The sequence below is a fragment of the Ricinus communis genome, chromosome 3 (assembly GCF_019578655.1).
Source record: "Ricinus communis isolate WT05 ecotype wild-type chromosome 3, ASM1957865v1, whole genome shotgun sequence".
In the NCBI taxonomy this organism is placed as follows: Eukaryota; Viridiplantae; Streptophyta; class Magnoliopsida; order Malpighiales; family Euphorbiaceae; genus Ricinus; species Ricinus communis.
Genome location: NC_063258.1, coordinates 29156221 through 29175997, shown reverse-complemented (window position 1 = coordinate 29175997; position 19777 = coordinate 29156221). Strand labels below are relative to the sequence as shown.

General features: G+C 33.4%; 2 protein-coding genes across 6 annotated transcripts; both read left to right on the top strand.

Annotated features, from left to right (window-relative positions):
- Positions 1-1545: 1545 nt before the first annotated feature.
- LOC8259057 (2Fe-2S ferredoxin) lies at positions 1546-7024 on the top strand. Of its 4 annotated transcripts, XM_002516175.4 has the most exons (10): positions 1546-1811; positions 2245-2333; positions 2842-2980; positions 3141-3224; positions 3431-3498; positions 4669-4784; positions 5991-6097; positions 6439-6488; positions 6576-6658; positions 6739-7024. In XM_002516175.4, the coding sequence occupies exons 4-10, from the start codon at positions 3164-3166 to the stop codon at positions 6851-6853; spliced, it is 600 nt and encodes a 199-aa protein (XP_002516221.1). In that variant the 5' UTR covers positions 1546-1811; positions 2245-2333; positions 2842-2980; positions 3141-3163; the 3' UTR covers positions 6854-7024. The 4 variants fall into 4 exon arrangements, with proteins under 4 accessions (XP_002516221.1, XP_048227891.1, XP_025012610.1 ...); XM_048371934.1 differs by lacking the exon at positions 2245-2333; XM_025156842.2 differs by lacking the exon at positions 2842-2980.
- Positions 7025-14604: 7580 nt separating this feature from the next.
- On the top strand, positions 14605-19583 carry LOC8259058 (respiratory burst oxidase homolog protein E). Of its 2 annotated transcripts, XM_048372146.1 has the most exons (15): positions 14605-15226; positions 15326-15485; positions 15671-15719; positions 15952-16065; positions 16454-16573; positions 16691-16876; positions 17016-17399; positions 17485-17580; positions 17692-17807; positions 17933-18103; positions 18192-18351; positions 18443-18634; positions 18745-18873; positions 19038-19116; positions 19236-19583. In XM_048372146.1, exons 1-15 carry the CDS (start codon positions 14605-14607, stop codon positions 19343-19345), a joined length of 2688 nt encoding a protein of 895 aa, XP_048228103.1. In that variant the 3' UTR covers positions 19346-19583. The 2 variants fall into 2 exon arrangements, with proteins under 2 accessions (XP_048228103.1, XP_025012608.1); XM_025156840.2 differs by having other exon boundaries at positions 16454-16876.
- The last annotated feature ends 194 nt before the right edge of the window (positions 19584-19777 follow it).

Here is a 19777-nt window from a genome sequence, read left to right as displayed (position 1 = left end):
TTATTTAATAGTCATTTAATCTTAACAAATTTTAATAAGTTTGAATAGTTTGTAAGTATTCCTATTAGGATCTAGGATAGGTTAAGATAAATATAATTTAAAGGAATTCAAGTTTGAATAATATTAAAGGACGGGTACCCTTTCTGTTGCCATCCCTAGTATCCTCTTTACATGCAAGAGGTACGGGGTTCGATTACCCCACGTCTCCATTTCTTTTTTTTGGTGTCAAGAAAAAAATTAAAAAATAAAGACGCTACTCAGAATATGGAGTTGGGCCGTTATAGGGTAATGTCCAAATGGGCCTCTAAATGATTAAATAGACTAACGATATAGAACAACAAAAATAAAAAGGAAGCATCCATGGAAGAGAGGGGAAGAAGGTTTTTGCCGTTAACCATTTGCTTTTCCCTTTGATTAATTTTTGTTCGAAGCTTCAATTATATAGGGGCAGCCTCACAAAAACTTGTCAGCCCAACAAATGTAGACCTTAAGTTGGATCCATTACCTTCGTTAATAAAGGTTTCTTTTTTTTCTTTTTTTTCTCTTATAAAATGTAAGCGTTGGATGATTGATTAGTTGGACATGTATTTTTTTATACCCGCTCCAATCTAACTGTAATGGGACAAACTTAAATAGTAATAAATTGGTTGAAGATGGATTTAAGATTTAAATTATTCTTGTTTGAGTATATTAGATATCCGAATTCCAATATGGTACCCGTACCCTTTTAGACCATTTAAGAATATTATTTATTATTTTATTCTCCGTATGCCTTAAATCTTAGACCTTTTATTAAAAAGAAACTCATTTTACCATCATGCCATTTAGTGATTTTTATTTAAGTGACACACACACACATATATATATAAATAATTTTTAATAATAATATGTCTTTTAACTAATTAATATGATTTTTTTATTAGTCTTTTTTAATAAACTAAGTCATCAATTGTCGTATCTATTAACAGTTAATTCACATAATCCTCACTAATATGTAAAATAATATTATAAGACTCTTTTGTTAGTAAATTAAATATCACTTATAGACAAAAAAAGAAAGAAAAACTAAATTTTGTTAAAAAAGTATTATTATAGGAACCAACCCAACCAATTAGTATTATTAACTTATGATTATGTAATGTCAATATGTTAATTATATTTATTAAATAATCTTTACTAGTAATAAAAGTTTTAACTAATTAATATAATATAAAAGATCTTATATACTATTTTTTTCGTTTAGTTTCATTTTTAAATTTAACTAATTAATCTCATTTTTATCATTAAAACAAAGCATTAATAATGTGTTATTATATTTAAAATTATAAAACAAATTTTTTCTTGAATATATTATATAATTTAATTTTTATTCTTATAATATCAAAACTTAATATTTGTATGAAAAGATAAAAATACTATATATGAATTTAATTTTTTCTTTACTAATATAATAGTAATAATAATATCATATGTAAGTTTAAAAGGAAATAAACAATTTATATAATTTTAAATAAAATTATAAAACTACGAAGTTTTGCTATAACAAACTAAAACAAAAGCAAAATATAACACAGTACAAAGAAACCCTACTTCTATTTTCATCTAAACCTCACAGCCTCCACCCTCTCAAGCCTCTTTGCAATCACCAAAACTTGCTGCCGTCGCCGATCTGTCATCGCCGCCGCCCTTGCTGCCGTCGCCGATCTGTCATCGCCGCCGCCCTTGCTGCAGTCATCGTCGCCGTCGCCGTCGCCCTTGCTGTAGTCGTCTCCGCCCTCGGAGCAGTCGGCTTCTCCTTCGCCGTTCATCAGGTATGTTGTTTTAATTTGCCATTAATTATTATTGTATTCTACTGTTAGATTAAAGTAAAGCTTGTTTAGTATTGATTTTTTTTTTTTTTCTGTTTGATAATAACATATGGAGATGGATGGCAAAAGCTTGTTTAAGATTGATTTTTCTATTTGATGGTCACTTTTCTTCCTGTTTTAAGATTGACTCTTCCCGTTATCTTTTTGCTTTGATTGCTATGTTGGTTTGTTACTGTATATGTTGTTGACTGTGTGTATGTATATTACCAGCCTTTTTTATTTTTTTTTTAGAATCTTGTTCAACTGCAGAAGCAAGTTGTTTCTTATAGTAATAGTTGTAAATAGATCTATTGTAAGGGACATTGGTGCATTGTTTATATTAAAGAAATGCAAATGAAACATCAAGATATAACAGTTTGTTTGATAATGCAAATAGGTATATACTGGAGTGCTGCAGCATTTTATGGTTTACAAAATCTACTGGCTGAGAAACGGGGGGTGTTCATGATGTTTTCAATATTGCAGGTGCTGGTTGGTTACATTTGATTTAATTTGTAATAACTCAAGTCTTCTAAAATCTGGTTATATTTACTTTAATTTGTAACAGCTCATGTTTCTAAACTGATTTTGAGACTTTAGTTTTTAAATTGTTCAATTGAACAGATTCATGTAGTGAAAAGATGGTTTATTTCTTTTGAGTTAGTTTATTGCTAATAATGTATACAATATACAATTTCTTTTTTATTAAAATTGTATTTTATTTAGTTTTTACTATTTATAACATTATTTTAAATTTTATTAAATTTATGCTTGGGTTGTATTAATATCTCGAACGTTTAATGTTGAATATTTAGACTTGATTAGTTTATATTTTGTAATTTTTTTATTTTTATTAATTTGAATTATTGTAAACGGGTACCCATTTAATTATCCGAATGTTCATATAAATGGGTTTTAACGGATAGGATATCCGCTACCCATTTAAATAATCATAAAATTTATTTAACAATCATTTCATTAAATGGATTTTCAGGTTCGGGTAGTATGCGGGTATTCCTATTAGGATTTGGGACTTGTTCGGGTAACAAGAAGAACTTCTTAATCGGATTTCGGACGGGTTCATTTATTTGTTATTTAAACGGATTCGGGTTCAGATATCATTAAGTGAGCGGGTACCATCTGTTGCCATCCCTATGATTGATTGCTATATATGTGTTTTTTTTAAGCTCAAATGGGGATCACATACTTTGTTTTGTTTTTGTTACATGCTTGTTTTCAGAATAAAATATTCGGTTACTTTAAATTTTAATCTTTCTTTTATTTGGAGTATAGGGAGCTATTGAGGTCAGATAATTATGTTAGTTTCTTCTAGACTTTCAAGAATTGGATCTGGGATTGTTAAGCAACTTTCAAGAGGTATGTGCACTTTTCTTAATATGGGTTTAAAATATAGGAACTTCTGCTGATGCTACGTAGGATAATAGGGTTATGCTTAGCCTATATACTATCAGGTTCAGAAGCATAATTGATTCATGAAAACAGAATAGTTCAAATGTATGTAATTGCATTAAATTGGTTACTTCTTTATTCCCTCTATTGCTACATTGTTTCATTTTGCACAGGTATATGTACATCCTTGAGTAGAACAGAATTTGTACGAACACCTTATAGTCAATATTGGCGACCTCAAGTAAGTGATTGTCTAGTAACTTTGAATGGAATGGTTACTTGATGTTTCTTATTATGATCAAATTGTTATGGAATTACTAGCTGAGTCTTTCCTTGCAATTATTCTAAAGTTGTTTGTGTGGCTACTCGTCTTAAAATAATAAACTCTAGAATAGATCAATGAGAACTCAGTTATTGAGAACTTGATTTGGGATAAGCTTTATGCTGTCTCTTGATGTTGCTAATATTTGCAAGTGAAACAATAAACTTTTTGCAAGTGGCAGCATTTAAAGCTTATCCCAAATCAATTTCTCAATGACTGAGTCCTCATTGATCTAAGGCCTAGACTTTATTCATTTCAAGACGAGTAACTATTCTCCTGGATGCTTGTGGAACATGATTGGTTTGGGAGCTTGAATTGGAAGAGAGTACCTGTATTACATGGCAGTTAAACTTTAAGCATTCATTAAATTTTACTTTAGATTTGCTTACGTTTGTCTTTATTACCAGCTGCTAATCTGGGTTCCACATACTCTTTGGGCTGTAGGAAGCTGGCATAAGTCATCTTCTTGTGGTATTGCAAATTTGGAATGATTCTGGGTCTAGTTAACTTATGGCACAAACAGTTTATTTTATGGGAATAGATTGGGTGTTGTAATTTTCTTCATAACATAACAAGTTAGTTTCATTTGTTCCTTTTTTTGGCGACCATTTAGAATTTTATGAAAATTGAATCAAAACGTATGATGCACTGGAAATGAGAGTTGAGGGCCCTTATTGGATTGGGAAACTAGTGAGATGGGAGAGCTTGGAAGCATTTCTTACTAAACTCAAGATATGCGAAAATAAACTTTTTACAAGTGAAACAATTGGTATTTTAAAAAGAATAAATTCTCATTATAATGGATGGTATAGACATGCTGTATATGTAATCCTATGACTGTTTGATCAGATTTGAACCCTAAGCCTTTGAACACTGCTTGGCATTTATCACTTGAGGAGATATCCTGGCATGTAAAGAGGAGTCATACTAATCTTGAGCGTAATGATCAGCTTACTGAAATCACAGTTGATAAACCTGGTCACAAGTATTTAGTGGTTTTATGGGTGTAAAACTCTTTCTATTTGAAATAGACTTCTATCACCTCATCATTCTCATTTCTGGATATGTTTGGATCTTGCTTTGTAACAGGGTGAATTACATCCAGAGACTAAGGGATTCCGAGGTACCTTATCTCCCAGGTATCATCTGTTTTCTACGACAGCTTCTGGTAATGATATTGCGGACGGAGATGAACAGAAGCACAAGTAAGTTTTTTTCCGTCGACAGTTCCTGAAACTATTCCATTACCCTCTTGTATTTCAAGTAAGCAAACAACATCCTTTTTATTGGTGATCAGCATTTCACAATGGCATAATCAATGATATGATCATTATGATGGATGCATAACTTTATACTTTAATTTTAGAAGCAGAGTTCAGAATGACACCCTCTAAACATCATGAACTCTGATATCATTAGATACTTTCTCAACTATCTAGGGTTACTTGGAAGTCCATTTCTTCGTCTCCCTATGAGGTTGAATACTTGTTTCCACTGGTTGCTCATTCACTTCAGCTATTCAATCTCTACAAGCTTGAATAAGATCAGTCATTATCCAAGGACCTAAATTTTTAGGCTTGCCAGATGTTTATAATTACAGTTTTTGCAACATCCTTTTCTTTTCTTAACCTTTTTCACTTGCTTGTCAATATCAAATCTCTACCTTTTCCTTAAGGTACGTTCCTGTATTTATATCTTGAGGCTCCTATTGACTTCTTTGCTTTTAAAAGTGAGGAGATGAGCGTTGTCGCTGAACACTCATATTCGCGAAATTCATCTTCACTTGTGAAAAATGTGTAGAATCAGTAATTATTTATGTTTGTTTTATACTTTATGGTTTTGTAGGCAAAAAGTATTCAGTACTTGTTCAGATAAACTCCATATTATTAGATACAGAAAAATATATGGAGTCATACTCATGTTCCATACTGGATTTTCAGGAGTTTCTGCTTTTGAAACCTATCTCATGTCAAAGCAAGATGCTTGTCTCCTTTTTTTATAGACTATCAGTACCTATAATATAGTCAAAGGAATTCATTAAGTCTATTCCAGGTCTTAAAGATTTAATTAAGCAGTTCTACAAACACAGTTATAGATGTGGCACTGAGACTGTCCAAGTTAAGTAATTGTGTGTAGAAGCAGCAGCAGATGATATTTAGTATATACGTGTGGCATTTTTTTGCATCATATTCATTCCTCTATTGCTATGCTTTCCATCATTTAGTGTTCGTGTGCATGCTTTGTTGGTCTTATGCCATTGACAATCAGGATATGGATATAATACTTAATTTTCTGCACTGTTTTGCTATTGAAGAATTCAGTGGTGAAATCTATCATGGCAGTCTTCTTTCTAACTTAGATCTGACTGTAGATATTGGTGTTATTTCTTTTCACTTTTATGATATTTGCAGAATATCTGTTACATTCGTTGATAAAGATGGAGAGGAAAAGCACATCAAAGTTCCTCTTGGAATGTCTATGTTAGAAGCCGCTCATGAAAATGACATAGAACTTGAAGGTAAGAATTCTGCTCATATTTTTTAGTCCAGTGCTTTCCACCTCTGAGTTCATTTTAATTTGTTTATCCTCAAGCCACTGCTATCGGGATGGTAATACTTTATTTTATTCAAAACTAGTTGCTAGTAATTGGCTGTTTACTCATTTTTTATTGCTTTTAAGGGATGTACGATAGCCTGTGTTTTCATTGAATATTCGCTTCCCTCCTTTTTCTAATTGAGTTAGTATCTCCCCTATTTGTTTTTGCCATCTTCAACAAATGTTGCAAAAAATCGATTTGTATATGACAAACAAGTTTCATTCCCCTTGTTGTTTGATTCGGTAATTTTAATTTCATTTCAGGAGCATGCGAAGGGTCACTTGCGTGCTCAACGTGTCATGTGATTGTCATGGTAAGTGATTAAAAAATTATTGCTATGTGGTAATTCCACAATAATGTTAAACTGAAGAGTGGGCCTAAATATAGTATATTATTGTAGGATATGGAACACTACAACAAATTAGAAGATCCAACAGACGAGGAAAATGACATGTTGGATTTGGCCTTTGGGCTCACTGAAACGTGAGTTTCTTCGTCATGAACACACAAAAATCTTTCTTATGCGTTGAATCTGGATTGATGGGATGTTGTGGATTTTGCAGTTCTCGTCTGGGTTGCCAGGTGATTGCAAAGCCTGAATTGGATGGAATACGCTTAGCTATTCCGGCTGCCACACGAAACTTTGCTGTTGACGGGTATGTTCCGAAACCACACTAGACATGGCGCGACCCTGGTAAAATGTACGCTGAGTGTAAAGGATGCAGGCATGCCAATTTTGTAGCTACCATATTGTATTCAACCAATACACATTTTCGATCCTAATGTTATTGTTTTCGCTATTGATTATTACGCACATATTTCAGTTAATAATTTTTTTTATGGTACCAATTTTATAACCACATCATGGTGAGGGGAAAATGGGTTTGACACCAGCAAAATGTCAAAAGGGAATTTCTTATTTATTACACTACTGATGATCTGAATAATTCTACATTTCTATCATAAGCTCTTTACCTTGGGCGAACAAGTGCTTGTTTATCTAATTTGCTTACCTGTCATTTCTTTACATGCATCAAGTATTATGCAGTAAGTCATTGTGCTATGACTGCGTGTATATTTAACTAGAAAAAAAAGCTGTCGCTGTTGCTCACTTCAGCCATCTTGCATGTCTGAATGCCATACTTTTTGCATGCAGCACCTAAATTCTGTATTCCTCCTACAGATCATCTAGTGAAAGCTTTTGCTTAGCTAATACAAATTATAGATGATTCTTGATCCAATTTCAATGGTGACAGACTCGGCACATCTTTTGCCATTTAAAATTGGTCTTTGCACACGGTAATAGTGTCTTCGTCTGGATATACTAGATGTAGCTGATTGACTAAGATTTTCGTACTAGACTCCTGATTCTATTAATTGAAAGCATGTGGTTTCTGGTTTATGTTGCTCCACGTAGTCTTTGTTTATGGTTGGTAGAGCTTGAGTGATTCTCTGGGTTGTTCATTTGTGCTTTAGCCATTCAATTGATTGCTTAATGCTCTGGCAAATTTGAGCTTAAGCATAGAAAGAAATGGACGACAGGCTTCTGTGGAACTCATGTAAGTTGCTTGATTTTGAAGAACTTGATCAAGTGCCTGGATGACTCGACTCATTTCGGTGGACTTTTTGTTCACGATTATGTCATCATCACTTTTAGCGACTCAGGATTTTGGTGTTGGCCAACAAGTGTCCCGATGTGAATTCACTGCTGTCATCTTTCTACTTGCGGTTGATTTATTGGTTCTACCTAAATGCACAAATTGCTGCTTAAGAAACCATGCGTTTTTAATACTTTGGTACAACTTCCGTGCTATATGTAGTACACATGCATGCATTTCATTCCTTCCAGAATTCGAAGTACAACTTCATTATTTACCATTTACTTCATATTCGTCCCGAGGAAATTTGTTGTCAAAAATTAAGTGTAAAATCTGCAAGCAACAAAGCCCCGCGGGGGCTATACAGAGTAATTATATTATAAACCCATGATAAGGAATGGATTCGAATTTACTCTTCTGTAAATTGGCAAATCCCTTCTTGTCTTGTGGAAATTTATATTATTAGTTCCATTATAAATAGAAATTAATATAGAATTGCCCACTTTGATGAAGACCTTTTTTTTTTAATCTGTAAGGGAATAATGCGTTTTAATATTAGGTATAATTTCCATGTTATATGATATGATAGTATAAATATATGGGCTTTTATCATTTGTGAACTTGAAGTACGACTTCATTATTTTTCATGAACTCATTTCATGTATTTTTTGGAGGATGTTATGTGGTTAATGTGTTACTATAGGAGTTGCAAGTTGCAACTAGTTAGTTGTTAGTGGTAGTGGAAGGGGGAAAAAGGAAATGAATTTTTACCTATCTGAAAAAATAAGATTTGATCCTGGAACTTTTGGCATCGAGAATGGATCATTTGCGAACTCACTTCATATTGATCACAAGGATATTTATCCATAAAAAATTAAGATCTCATGAACAAAGGGACTAATTCCTGTAGAATAATTATGTTATAAACTCAAAATAAAAAATAAATTTAGATTTGTCCTGGACCTCATCGTTCTGTTGGAAATTTACATCACAGTACAATGTAGTTTAGATATTTTCTTTTTTAATAAAAAACTCTAGCTTCATTATATCTATAAGGGTATATAGTACTGATGATGATATTTAAATTTTAAATTTTGGTAGATGAGAATTATTGCCATGAAATTTTGGAAGAAAAAAGGCGTCGGGATTATATTGGATGTTCGAAACGGGACATCAAAAGCATCAATCATAGCAAATTCAAGGTAAAATATTTAGAGGGGAAGAAAGTTGTAATTGTTTAAAACTTACCGAGTCTTTAGGGAAAGCTATGAAGAGTTGGTTGAAGTTTGGAGCTGTATCTAGAAATTCCAAAGACTGTTTCAATATAAAACGACAAGTATCAGTCAGCTGTGGCTTTCAAATGACGCTCAAAGTCATTGGGGAAAGTTGGTAGGTTCCATAGAAAGACAAATACTCAAATTTCTATTACCTCCAAACACTTCTTTATAGGAAAACTCTATCTCAACTTTATTTCTTATCACCCACAAGCAACTTCTTCACAGTTCCTTTGAAAATGCTACTTGTTTTCGTTTGTACTAGTCTAGAGATATATAGTATTTATTTCTCTTTTGACCTTTGAGTACTTAATAAACAAAACGTCAATTTAAACTATGATTTTGCTTAAATAAATAACTTTCCTTCTTTTCAACACTGTTTCTCAACTCGGGTACACCATTTTATTTATTTATTGTTTTTGCATAAGTGATGACTATAATACTTACGCTAGAGGGAAGTTAGGTTCCAAATAAATATACATATGTTATGATTATAATTGTTTTGCTCATGAAATTGCTATAAATTTATTTAACCATCTTACATCATGAGTCGGCTGTGTTAGGTTGGAGCTACCTACCAAATGCACCTCAGCAGCCTTACATCTTTAATTTTATTTTTCAACAATCAGCGTTGCATCTTTTGACAGCATAAACTGAGACAAAACGACTCAGAATCGCAAATAAAAAAATACAAGGAGATGAAAGAAGAAGCAGCAGACATCCCCCAACCAAACTCAAGGCACTACCTAGTGTCACATTCTAATCTAATCAACAAATTAAGGCGGATTTATACTAATAAACAATTTCCAAGCTGGAGAAAAAAAAAAGGAATTATATGTTAAATCAATTATTTTCTTTAGGTGTTTGAGGTTGATTACTGAACAAGCAGCCACAAGAAATAAATGCATCACCAAGTTGATGTGGAATGTGCTCTTAATCTCATCCCGGAATAAAAGAAGAACAAAAGATTAACTTCGATTGATACACAATTTGGCCCAAAAATATGGAAAAAAGAACAATCACCATAATACTACTCAAACGACAAATCGAAAAGCAAAACCCTAAACGTTATTCCTTTATTTATTGACTTATAGAGCTACCAAATAATCTTCAAAAAGTAAAATAAAATTGTGGTTTCATATTTTTTTCATTTAAATTGACAACAAATTGCTCTTCTTTTGGCAGTGATATAATTTTAAACATTAATAAAATGATTTTCTCAATAAATATGCATCTATTATGCATTTTGGACTTGAAAGAATATCAATTTTCTTTTAATTTTTTTTAACTTAATTAAAAATTTTAAAAAATATATTCTTCTGTTATACTGAGTACAAATGCTTAATTAGATACTAAATCACGTATAAACTAATCATTTTGAAAATTCATATCAAATCCTTAATACCATAGAAGGTTATTAAATCTAGTTGGCTTAGTATTAAAATGTTGAAATAAAAGAAGCACGGTATTAGTACATTAGAATAAATTACAGGTCTTGAAATGGAAAAAGCGAAAGCATAAAAAACAAACTATATATTCATCGGTAATTTTTAATATAAGCTTAATTACAACAAGAGTACATTCCATGACTAAATTATTGTTCACCCAAAGATGCATAGAATCAACACTGTTAATGGCCGGAGCATATTTAAATGACCACGCATTGAGGACTCTAAGCTAGTATTCTAGAGAATCATAGTAATGTTGATTGTTAATTTTTGAAACATATGTAAGCGTTTGAGTGTTTCCTTGAACAAGTTATGTAGACTTGTGCATCTCAATCACTATATATATGTATAATTTTAGTGGACGGAGACCAAATATATATATATATATATATATATGATAAGTAGTTTGTATATCAATTCTAGTAAAAAGATAATATGACTCTAACATCTCAACTGCTAGAGTATAAACTATGTGTTGCTCGAAGATAATTAGTTCTAGTTTATCTTTCCGTGAATCAATCACTCTCAGTTTCTAGCTTCATGATGCACTTTTCAAAATTTATGCAAGTTATACTAAAAGGCCATCTTGTCAACCCAAATTAAATAAAAGGAAGCCTATCCCATGGAATAGCTTATACATACCGGGATTCCTTTTTTTCCATCGAGAAAGTTTGGGCCTTCAGATTATACCTATGCCTATAGGTTGATGGCAATCAAATAACTTTTAGTGTTTGAATCGAAAAGGACCTTACTGCTTAAACTTGAACTTGATAGCAAGAAATGCACACTTCTATTGCAATTATGTAGAATGAATCACTTTTCAAATTAAATAATAACTTCTATACGAATGTTTCAAATATGCATTGCACATTGAATTACAAGCATGTCTAAGCTCCAATCAACCACACCCTGCCACCCAATAACTAAAAAACCACATATCATGACTTCTCTCCAATGGCGAAGTCAACCGCTTGGAAGACCAGAATACCCTTCATGCAATACAACACTCGAAATGCCTGGAACTCTAAAAATGATGAAGCAAAGACGGAACGCAATTGCTTAAATGCATGGCAGTCTGTCCTACCTTTATTATTTATTCACATAAATTCTTTGATATAATTAAGAATTATCAATTATAATCCTCTCATATGTATATGTTGAATATGATAAATTATGTTATTCCAAACCTCTAATTTTGACTTGATGCAAGTGATCCTAATAAATTAAACCGCATCCTTCTATTTTACTTAAGAGGACGAGAGTTCAAGAATCAAAGACCCAATAGGATGCAATGTAGCAATTTTGTGGCAATGACAGTACAAATATAGACAAGAATTTAGTGCATGTGTACTAGCTACAAGTGCAAGCAGATAGAGGCCTTCTAGAAGAAACTATATCATGTGTACTACATCTATCGTTTTCTTGCATGCAAAATGTACTACAAATTCAAACTATTCAATTCATAGCTTCAGCCTAAACCATGCCGACCACAATTTTGTGTTCCTTTTACTTAATTGCTATCTGTTTTTGAGCTTTAGCACAAGAAAATTCACACATACACGCAGGAAAAGGTGGCATAAGTACTGTGGAGTTGCACTTCCTATTTTTACACCATCATCACTACCCAATGGTGGTATGTTTTTCCATTAAATTACAAATTTAGACTTCTAAATCTACTTACGAATTCTAAGCTAGACCCCCTTCTCTTTTTTGTTTTGTTTTAATTCTTGTTCTTGTTATTTAGACGCGCACAATAATAAGCTTGAGTTCTTTGCTTTGACCTGTCTCTTTTGGTTAAAAAGAAAAAATAATATATATTTTTTATTCTAACTTTTATCAAGTCATGCATATGAATATGAAGTATGAAGTCTGAAATCCGATACTTATAGAAATAAAATTGTATTAAGATGTGAAAGACTGCATATACAGTTGTTAAATGATCTAAAATAGAAGTCACATGTACCAAAAAGAATGAATTAGGGTATTTAGACAGAGATACTATGAAGAAATAATTAATTAAATAATAGAAATCTTATTGGTGTTTCAATATCTAATATCAACTTTGTCAAAAAGAAAATATATATCCATCAATAACGAACTTGATAATTTTTTTTATATTAGTTTTTTCACATTAATGTTTCAGGAGGCTAAAAAAGCTTGATTATGCCTTAAACATATAAATCATAGATCAGAATTGTTGCTGAACTTAAGTGCAACTGTATTATGTGCTGTTTCTATTTAAACTATGTCAAATGATTTGAAGAGGGATATATACGCGTAGAAACACACAACACCTATTAGTTAAACAGCAGCTACATGATTAAATTCCTTTATGAAGAAGTTGGTACTTTGATTCATAGGGCGGCAGGAGTGGGAGACATGAACATATATAGAATAGATATGGATAACATATACATATATATATATTATTTAGTGCTCTTCCTGTTATATGCACAGCTGTGTGGTTTTTGACACCAAACTTAGCTCCAAACATATACTTTAAGCTTTAGAAACCAGTATTCGGCGTTAGATTTAGCTGGCATAAAGAAATATATGCCCGTATAAATTAGTAATTCAAAATTTAATATTTTTTAAAAAAAATTAGAAATTTACAGCATTAGTTTTTATGTATGTATATATAACATACTATAATATAATCAGGATGGTTGTAATTATTATTGAATTTGTTATTTAGTCTATTATTTGAGCTCAATTTTTATACAGTTAGTATCTTAAACTATAATTCCTAAATATACAGAATGAGTATGGGAAATGTGCTAAGAACTTTGAGTACTAATTAAGCTTATCCGAACAACCCTTGATTTTAGATTTCAGATTTATTTAAAGAAAATTCAGCATGGGAGTTGCATAACTAAATTGCGAAACATGTTTTGTTGATGATAAATTACCTTAGTAGCTTGCTAAATTCTTTGTGCTTCCTAATCATTTAATTAATCTAAGAGTTGAAATTAATTATCTTTTTTCTGGAAAATGAAAATCTATATATTATTCAAGAAGTCAATGGTAAATTAATTAACGTTCAACTCTCCCACAGTTTTACCAATCCTAATTACCTTCGGTTGTACCAACAAAGAAAGATTGATATAATAGGTGAAGATAAAAGAAAGTAGCACGACTGAATAAGTCGTTAATTTTATTAAATATTTCTTCATTAGCCCAATGATGTATGGACGCGCAGCCTATGTAATGAAGGGGAAAAATTAACGTGGATTTTAGTGTTTAATTCTTTTCGCAGGTCACTTTCTAGCAATGCTATAAAAGCATAAACAGAGTTCGACTTTTATCTTTTCTTTATCATACAGTCAAATTCTGGTACATTACATAGCAAATCAATCCCCTATTACCAACTTTGTAATTAAGACAACAAGCAAGTGACGTAATTAATTAAGAAATGTCCACGCAACCCTAATTAAAAAAATTAAAATTAACCTCAAATCATAAGTGAGATACGGCCACCAAATATCTCTAGGTCGTATTACATATCTTACAGTTTTTGACCTCATGTTAATATATGATTTTTCTATACGATTTAATTATGCTTAAAAACAAATAAACAACAAACCAACTCTTTGTTTTTGTTTAATTATTCTTCTTCCAAACTCCCAACTCTAAACTATTCCAACAGAAAAGAACTCTCAGAGATTACGTGGCGCAATCAGTGCCGTTGTTTCTGTTGACAAAATAGCCAATACCAAGCTCCTGAAAACTCTCTACTTACATATAATTCAGCTATCATGTTAAAATGATCACTGAGTGAAAAAAACACACACACACGTATAAATCTCTTTGCTTCCTGCTGTATGATTTACAATTTGTTTTGTCTGTAATTTAGTGTATTTTACTAAGGATTTGGAAAAAATGCAGGTACTTAATTATTAATTAACTGAGCAAGGAAAATCTCAACTACTACTACACCCCTCTCTCTCTCTTCATCTCAAAGCGCAAAAAAGCGTTGAATTCGTGTTGTAGAGATCAGTTGAGAGGTATTTGTCTTGTTTTAGTTCCTAAGCACATGTGAAGAACAGCAACAGCTTCTACAAGAGAAAAAGAAAAAAAAAACTAAATTTAAAACTCACCCGGCAATAGTGATGAGATCACAGTCGTCGTTTGGTGGAAGCAGCTCCAGACTATCGAATTACAGCCGTACATTGGATTTACCAGATGATCATGACGATTCCGGTGCACTCAGCTTTGACGACTGCGAACTCGGCGGTGCAATGTTACCGATATTTCTCAACGACCTGAGAAGAAACAGCGAGCAAAACGACGGCTTAGTTGAAGTTACGCTAGAGTTGGATAATGACTCCATTTTTGTTTGCAGTGTCAAACCTAATGACAAGCCTACCTCATCAGTGACATCTGATCCTGGCCACGGTGCTGCTGGTGGTAGTGGCGGAGGGATTTTGGAAAGGAGTTTATCGGCGACGTCGAGAATACGACGGACGTTCGGGTGGTTAAGGTCGAGATCATCGAGAACAAGTTCATCGGAGAATATAGAGAGATCGATAACGGATCGAGATGCGAGGAGAATCAGAGCGAAACTTCAACGGACGAGATCAGGAGCTCAACAAGCGCTTAAAGGATTAAGGTTTATTAATAAAACGACAGGAGATTCTGATGCTAATGAGTTGTGGAGACGAGTTGAGTTAAGGTTTAACTCGCTTGCTATTGATGGTTTGCTTGCTAGAGAAGATTTTGGTGAATGTATAGGTAACCGTTTTTATTTTCCTTTTTTGGAATTTTAACTTTTTCTTTTCTTGAAGGAATAATCAGTTGTGGATAATTTGTATATATAATATAATAATACAGGAATGGTGAATTCGAAGGAATTTGCAGTATGTATATTTGATGCATTAGCGAGGAGGAAACGACGTCGGATATCAAAGATAACGAAAGAGGAGCTTTATGAGTTTTGGCTACAGATTACAGACCAGAGCTTTGACGCGCGCCTTCAAATTTTCTTTGACATGTAAGTCTAAACCTTTGATCCTTCGAAAATGGTAATTAAATTGATCAACGGTCGATGACGCTAGTTGGTGATCAGTCTTGGGCTTTTGGCCCACTTCAAACTCGGAAAGTTATTTTCATTGATTTAGCAGATTATCTAAGCAAATAATTAAATTTTCTAACGAACCTTTTTCTGCTGATTGTCAGGGTTGATAGCAATGGAGATGGAAGAATTACAAGGGATGAAGTGCAGGAGGTAATTTTATTTTAATCATATTTCTTTAATCAAATTGAGATCAATGATATAGTTTAATATATTGTTTTTTTTTATTCCTCAAGTCTATATTATAATTTTTAATAATGGACCAATAATTTTACAGCACGTTATATATATATTTTATCTGTTCATATTTCCCTAATTGAAAAGCATATGAGTTTACTGTTTTATTATTAATTTATTATCCATATTTTGATTTTGGAAATCACAGCTTATAATGCTCAGCGCTTCTGCAAATAAATTGTCAAAGCTCAAAGAACAAGCTGAAGAATATGCGTCACTGATCATGGAAGAATTAGATCCAGAAAGTTTTGGATATATTGAGGTACAAGCCCATCTTATATTTCGTTAGTGTCAGAAATTCAGATGGGCTGGAAATGGATTCTAGATTGCCAGTCCAAATATATTTATAATATTTACAAGTGTTCCTTTTCCTTTTTTCTTTTTTTTTGAGAAAAGGGATTTCCTTTTCTTTTTTCCCCTGCTGTTGGGGTCATGTCTGCAGACAATATAGTCGGTTTGTCCAAACTTCTTTCGTGGTATATAAGCAGTTTCTTGAATATTCACATCTAACATGAGGCAGAAACTTCTTATTCGGTGCATTGTAAAGCATACAATTGATTGTTGATTATTAAGCTACTGCCTCAGTTATATTTCCAGAAGAATTTTGATTGCTTGAAATATCTAAAGTTGTGTAATTGTCCATGTTGCAGTTATGGCAGTTAGAAACTCTTCTCCTACAAAGAGACACATATATGAACTACAGCAGACCACTAAGCACAACAAGTGTGGGCTGGAATCAGAACATCAGTTCATTCAGACCCCAGAATGTCGTGCGTAGGCTAAGCTTTAAATTAAGGTGTCTAATTCTAGAGAACTGGCAGAGAGGTTTCATTTTAATGCTGTGGATGATGGCAATGACTTGCCTATTCGCTTGGAAATTTTACCAGTACAGGAATAGAGCAGCATTTCAGGCCATGGGCTATTGCTTGTGTATTGCAAAGGGTGCTGCAGAGACTCTCAAGCTCAATATGGCTCTAATTCTTTTACCTGTTTGTCGAAACACCCTGACTTGGCTTCGTTCCACTAGAGCAAGATCCTTCATTCCCTTTGATGACAACATTAATTTCCACAAGGTAGAAGCAATCCGTACTCGATTACTACACCAACTTGTATCATACTACATTATATTTTATAGCTAGCCAAATATGCGAATGGTGCCAGTATCAGGCGGAACATACTAAATATTGCAAATTCTTGACCTCGTTTTTGCAGATAATTGCATGTGCAATAGCCATTGGGGTGTTCCTTCACGCTGGAAATCATTTGCTTTGCGACTTTCCCCGTCTAGTAAACTCGTCCCCAGATGAATTTGCCTTGATAGCATCTGATTTCCATAACAAAAAGCCTACATATCATGATCTAATCACAGGCGTTGAAGGTATTACTGGGATTTCGATGGTGCTACTAATGGCCATAGCCTTCACATTAGCAACACGCCAGTTCAGAAGGAATGTAGTAAAATTACCTGCACCACTCAACAGATTGACAGGTTTCAATGCATTTTGGTACTCTCATCATCTTCTTGGTCTTGTCTATGTTTTGCTGCTTGCTCATGGGACCTTCTTATACTTGGCTCACAAGTGGAGTCAGAAAAATGTAAGAAACTTTGAATGCACATCCTATCATGGATTTGGATAAAAAATAAATAGGTCTAAAATTGAGTGTATTTCCAATATTTCAGACATGGCTGTATATATCTGCTCCCTTGTTACTCTATGTAGCAGAACGGAGCGTGCGAACATGTAGATCAGAACATTATTCAGTAAAAATACTGAAGGTAAATACAATTATTGGCTCTTAATTGAAGTGCACGTTTGATTTAAATTTGCTGGATGATTCATTTACTTCCAAGAATGCCAGTCTAACATGAGCTACTTGATCTTTAAAGGTATCTGTTCTACCAGGAAACGTCTTTTGCTTAACCATGTCTAAGCCACAAGGATTTAAGTACAAAAGTGGGCAGTACATATTTCTACAATGTCCGGCAATTTCCTCGTTTGAATGGTGCGTTGCATTCTTGCAGAGTTTCAGCTTCTCCTCAAGGGCCCTTCAGTATATTCATATCATGCACTCATAATGACAAAATTCTGAAGCTCTTAAGCACATTAGTAACGGTTGATCCTATGCAGGCACCCATTTTCTATAACTTCGGCACCAGGTGATGAGTCCCTCAGTGTTCACATTCGGATAGTGGGAGACTGGACACATGAGTTGAAGAGAGTTTTCACTGAGGTAAATGATTCATCGTCTGTTATTGGCCGAGCCATTTTTGGTCAAGTTGGAGATGTGGATCAAAGAGGGTAATTACATTCTAAAGAACCCTACCACCTTAGATTTGCATTCAAATAATCTATGAAAATATTGAAGTCCATTTGCATTCTAATACAGCCAACCGAAACTATATGTTGATGGTCCATATGGTGCTCCTGCGCAAGATTACCAAAATTATGATGTCCTACTCCTCGTGGGACTAGGAATTGGAGCTACCCCTTTCATAAGCATCCTTAGAGATCTTTTGAACAACACACGAGCTGCAGATTATCAAACGGTACAAGTAGTACTCTAAAATGTTTTGAACTTCTAAATTGTTCACAACCATCCGCATGCAACTTATCCTCCATGTGTTAAATGGCCTACAGGACTCAAACACTGAAACCAGTAGATCAGATGACAGCACAAACAGTTATGCATCTTCAAGCATGACATCAGCTGGGAGCAAAAAGAGAACACAAAGGACTACAAATGCTCATTTCTACTGGGTTACAAGAGAACCAGGATCATTTGAATGGTTTAAGGGAGTCATGGATGAAGTCGCGGAGATGGATCATAAGGTAAAGCATAAGAATTTCAATCAAGTTTCATTGTCATTTTTGAAGATATGCTCCCACAAAGTGAGAACTGATTGTTTTTCTTCTCTCTTGCTTTGCAAACCATGCAACAGGGTCAAATTGAGTTGCACAACTACCTTACTAGCGTTTATGAAGAAGGTGATGCAAGATCAACTTTGATCACCATGGTCCAAGCTCTAAACCATGCCAAACATGGTGTTGACATCCTTTCTGGCACTCGAGTATGATCTCTAGTTTTTACTGGGCTAAAATTAACTAATGCTGAGAACTGACAGAACCATATAGCAGCTTTCCAACAAGGACAAAAATTGGAAAAGCTTCACCTTTTTATACAGCAGGATTACTGCATCTGGGGTATTGTTTTAATTAAGTTGCTCTCGTGCAGGTTAGGACACATTTTGCAAGGCCAAATTGGAAAGAAGTATTCTCTAAAATATCTATAAAGCATCCACTTGCTACAGTAGGTAAAGACTAAACTAAATGAACAAATAGTCAAAGACTACTTGCATGCACTAATTATTAGCATACTACACATCAACCAACCAAGAAATTTTAACAATACGGAAATTTATGCAACTTGCAGGGGTATTCTACTGCGGAATGCCGGTGTTGGCAAAGGAGCTGAAGAAATTATGTCAAGAGTTGAGTCACAAGACATCCACACGGTTTGAGTTCCACAAGGAGTATTTCTAAAACAAGAGGACAGCTATTTTAAGACACCAAGCCTCTGATAACTTTTTGTAATTATTAAAACAATTGAAGAAAAAAACATATATACAAACGCACACACATCTCATATTTGTAGAACAGCTAGATGTAAATGCTGTTACATTATACACCATTCATACAGCAATGCTGTACAACAGAATAGAAAGCTTGAAAAACAAAAAGAGAAATTTTTAAAGAAAAGGTCCACTCTGTGTTCTGGCTACATTGACAATGAACATCAATTAATTTGTGGATGAGCTCAAGCCTCTCAGACTCCGACTGACAAGGTCATCTAAATACAGAAATGTGTTTTTCATAAGATATATAGTCACTTAAGGAAATATGCTACCCGTAGGGTTTAAATTATGATTCATTCATAAGAAGAAAGGATCTTATTTTGGCTTTGATAAGATGTCT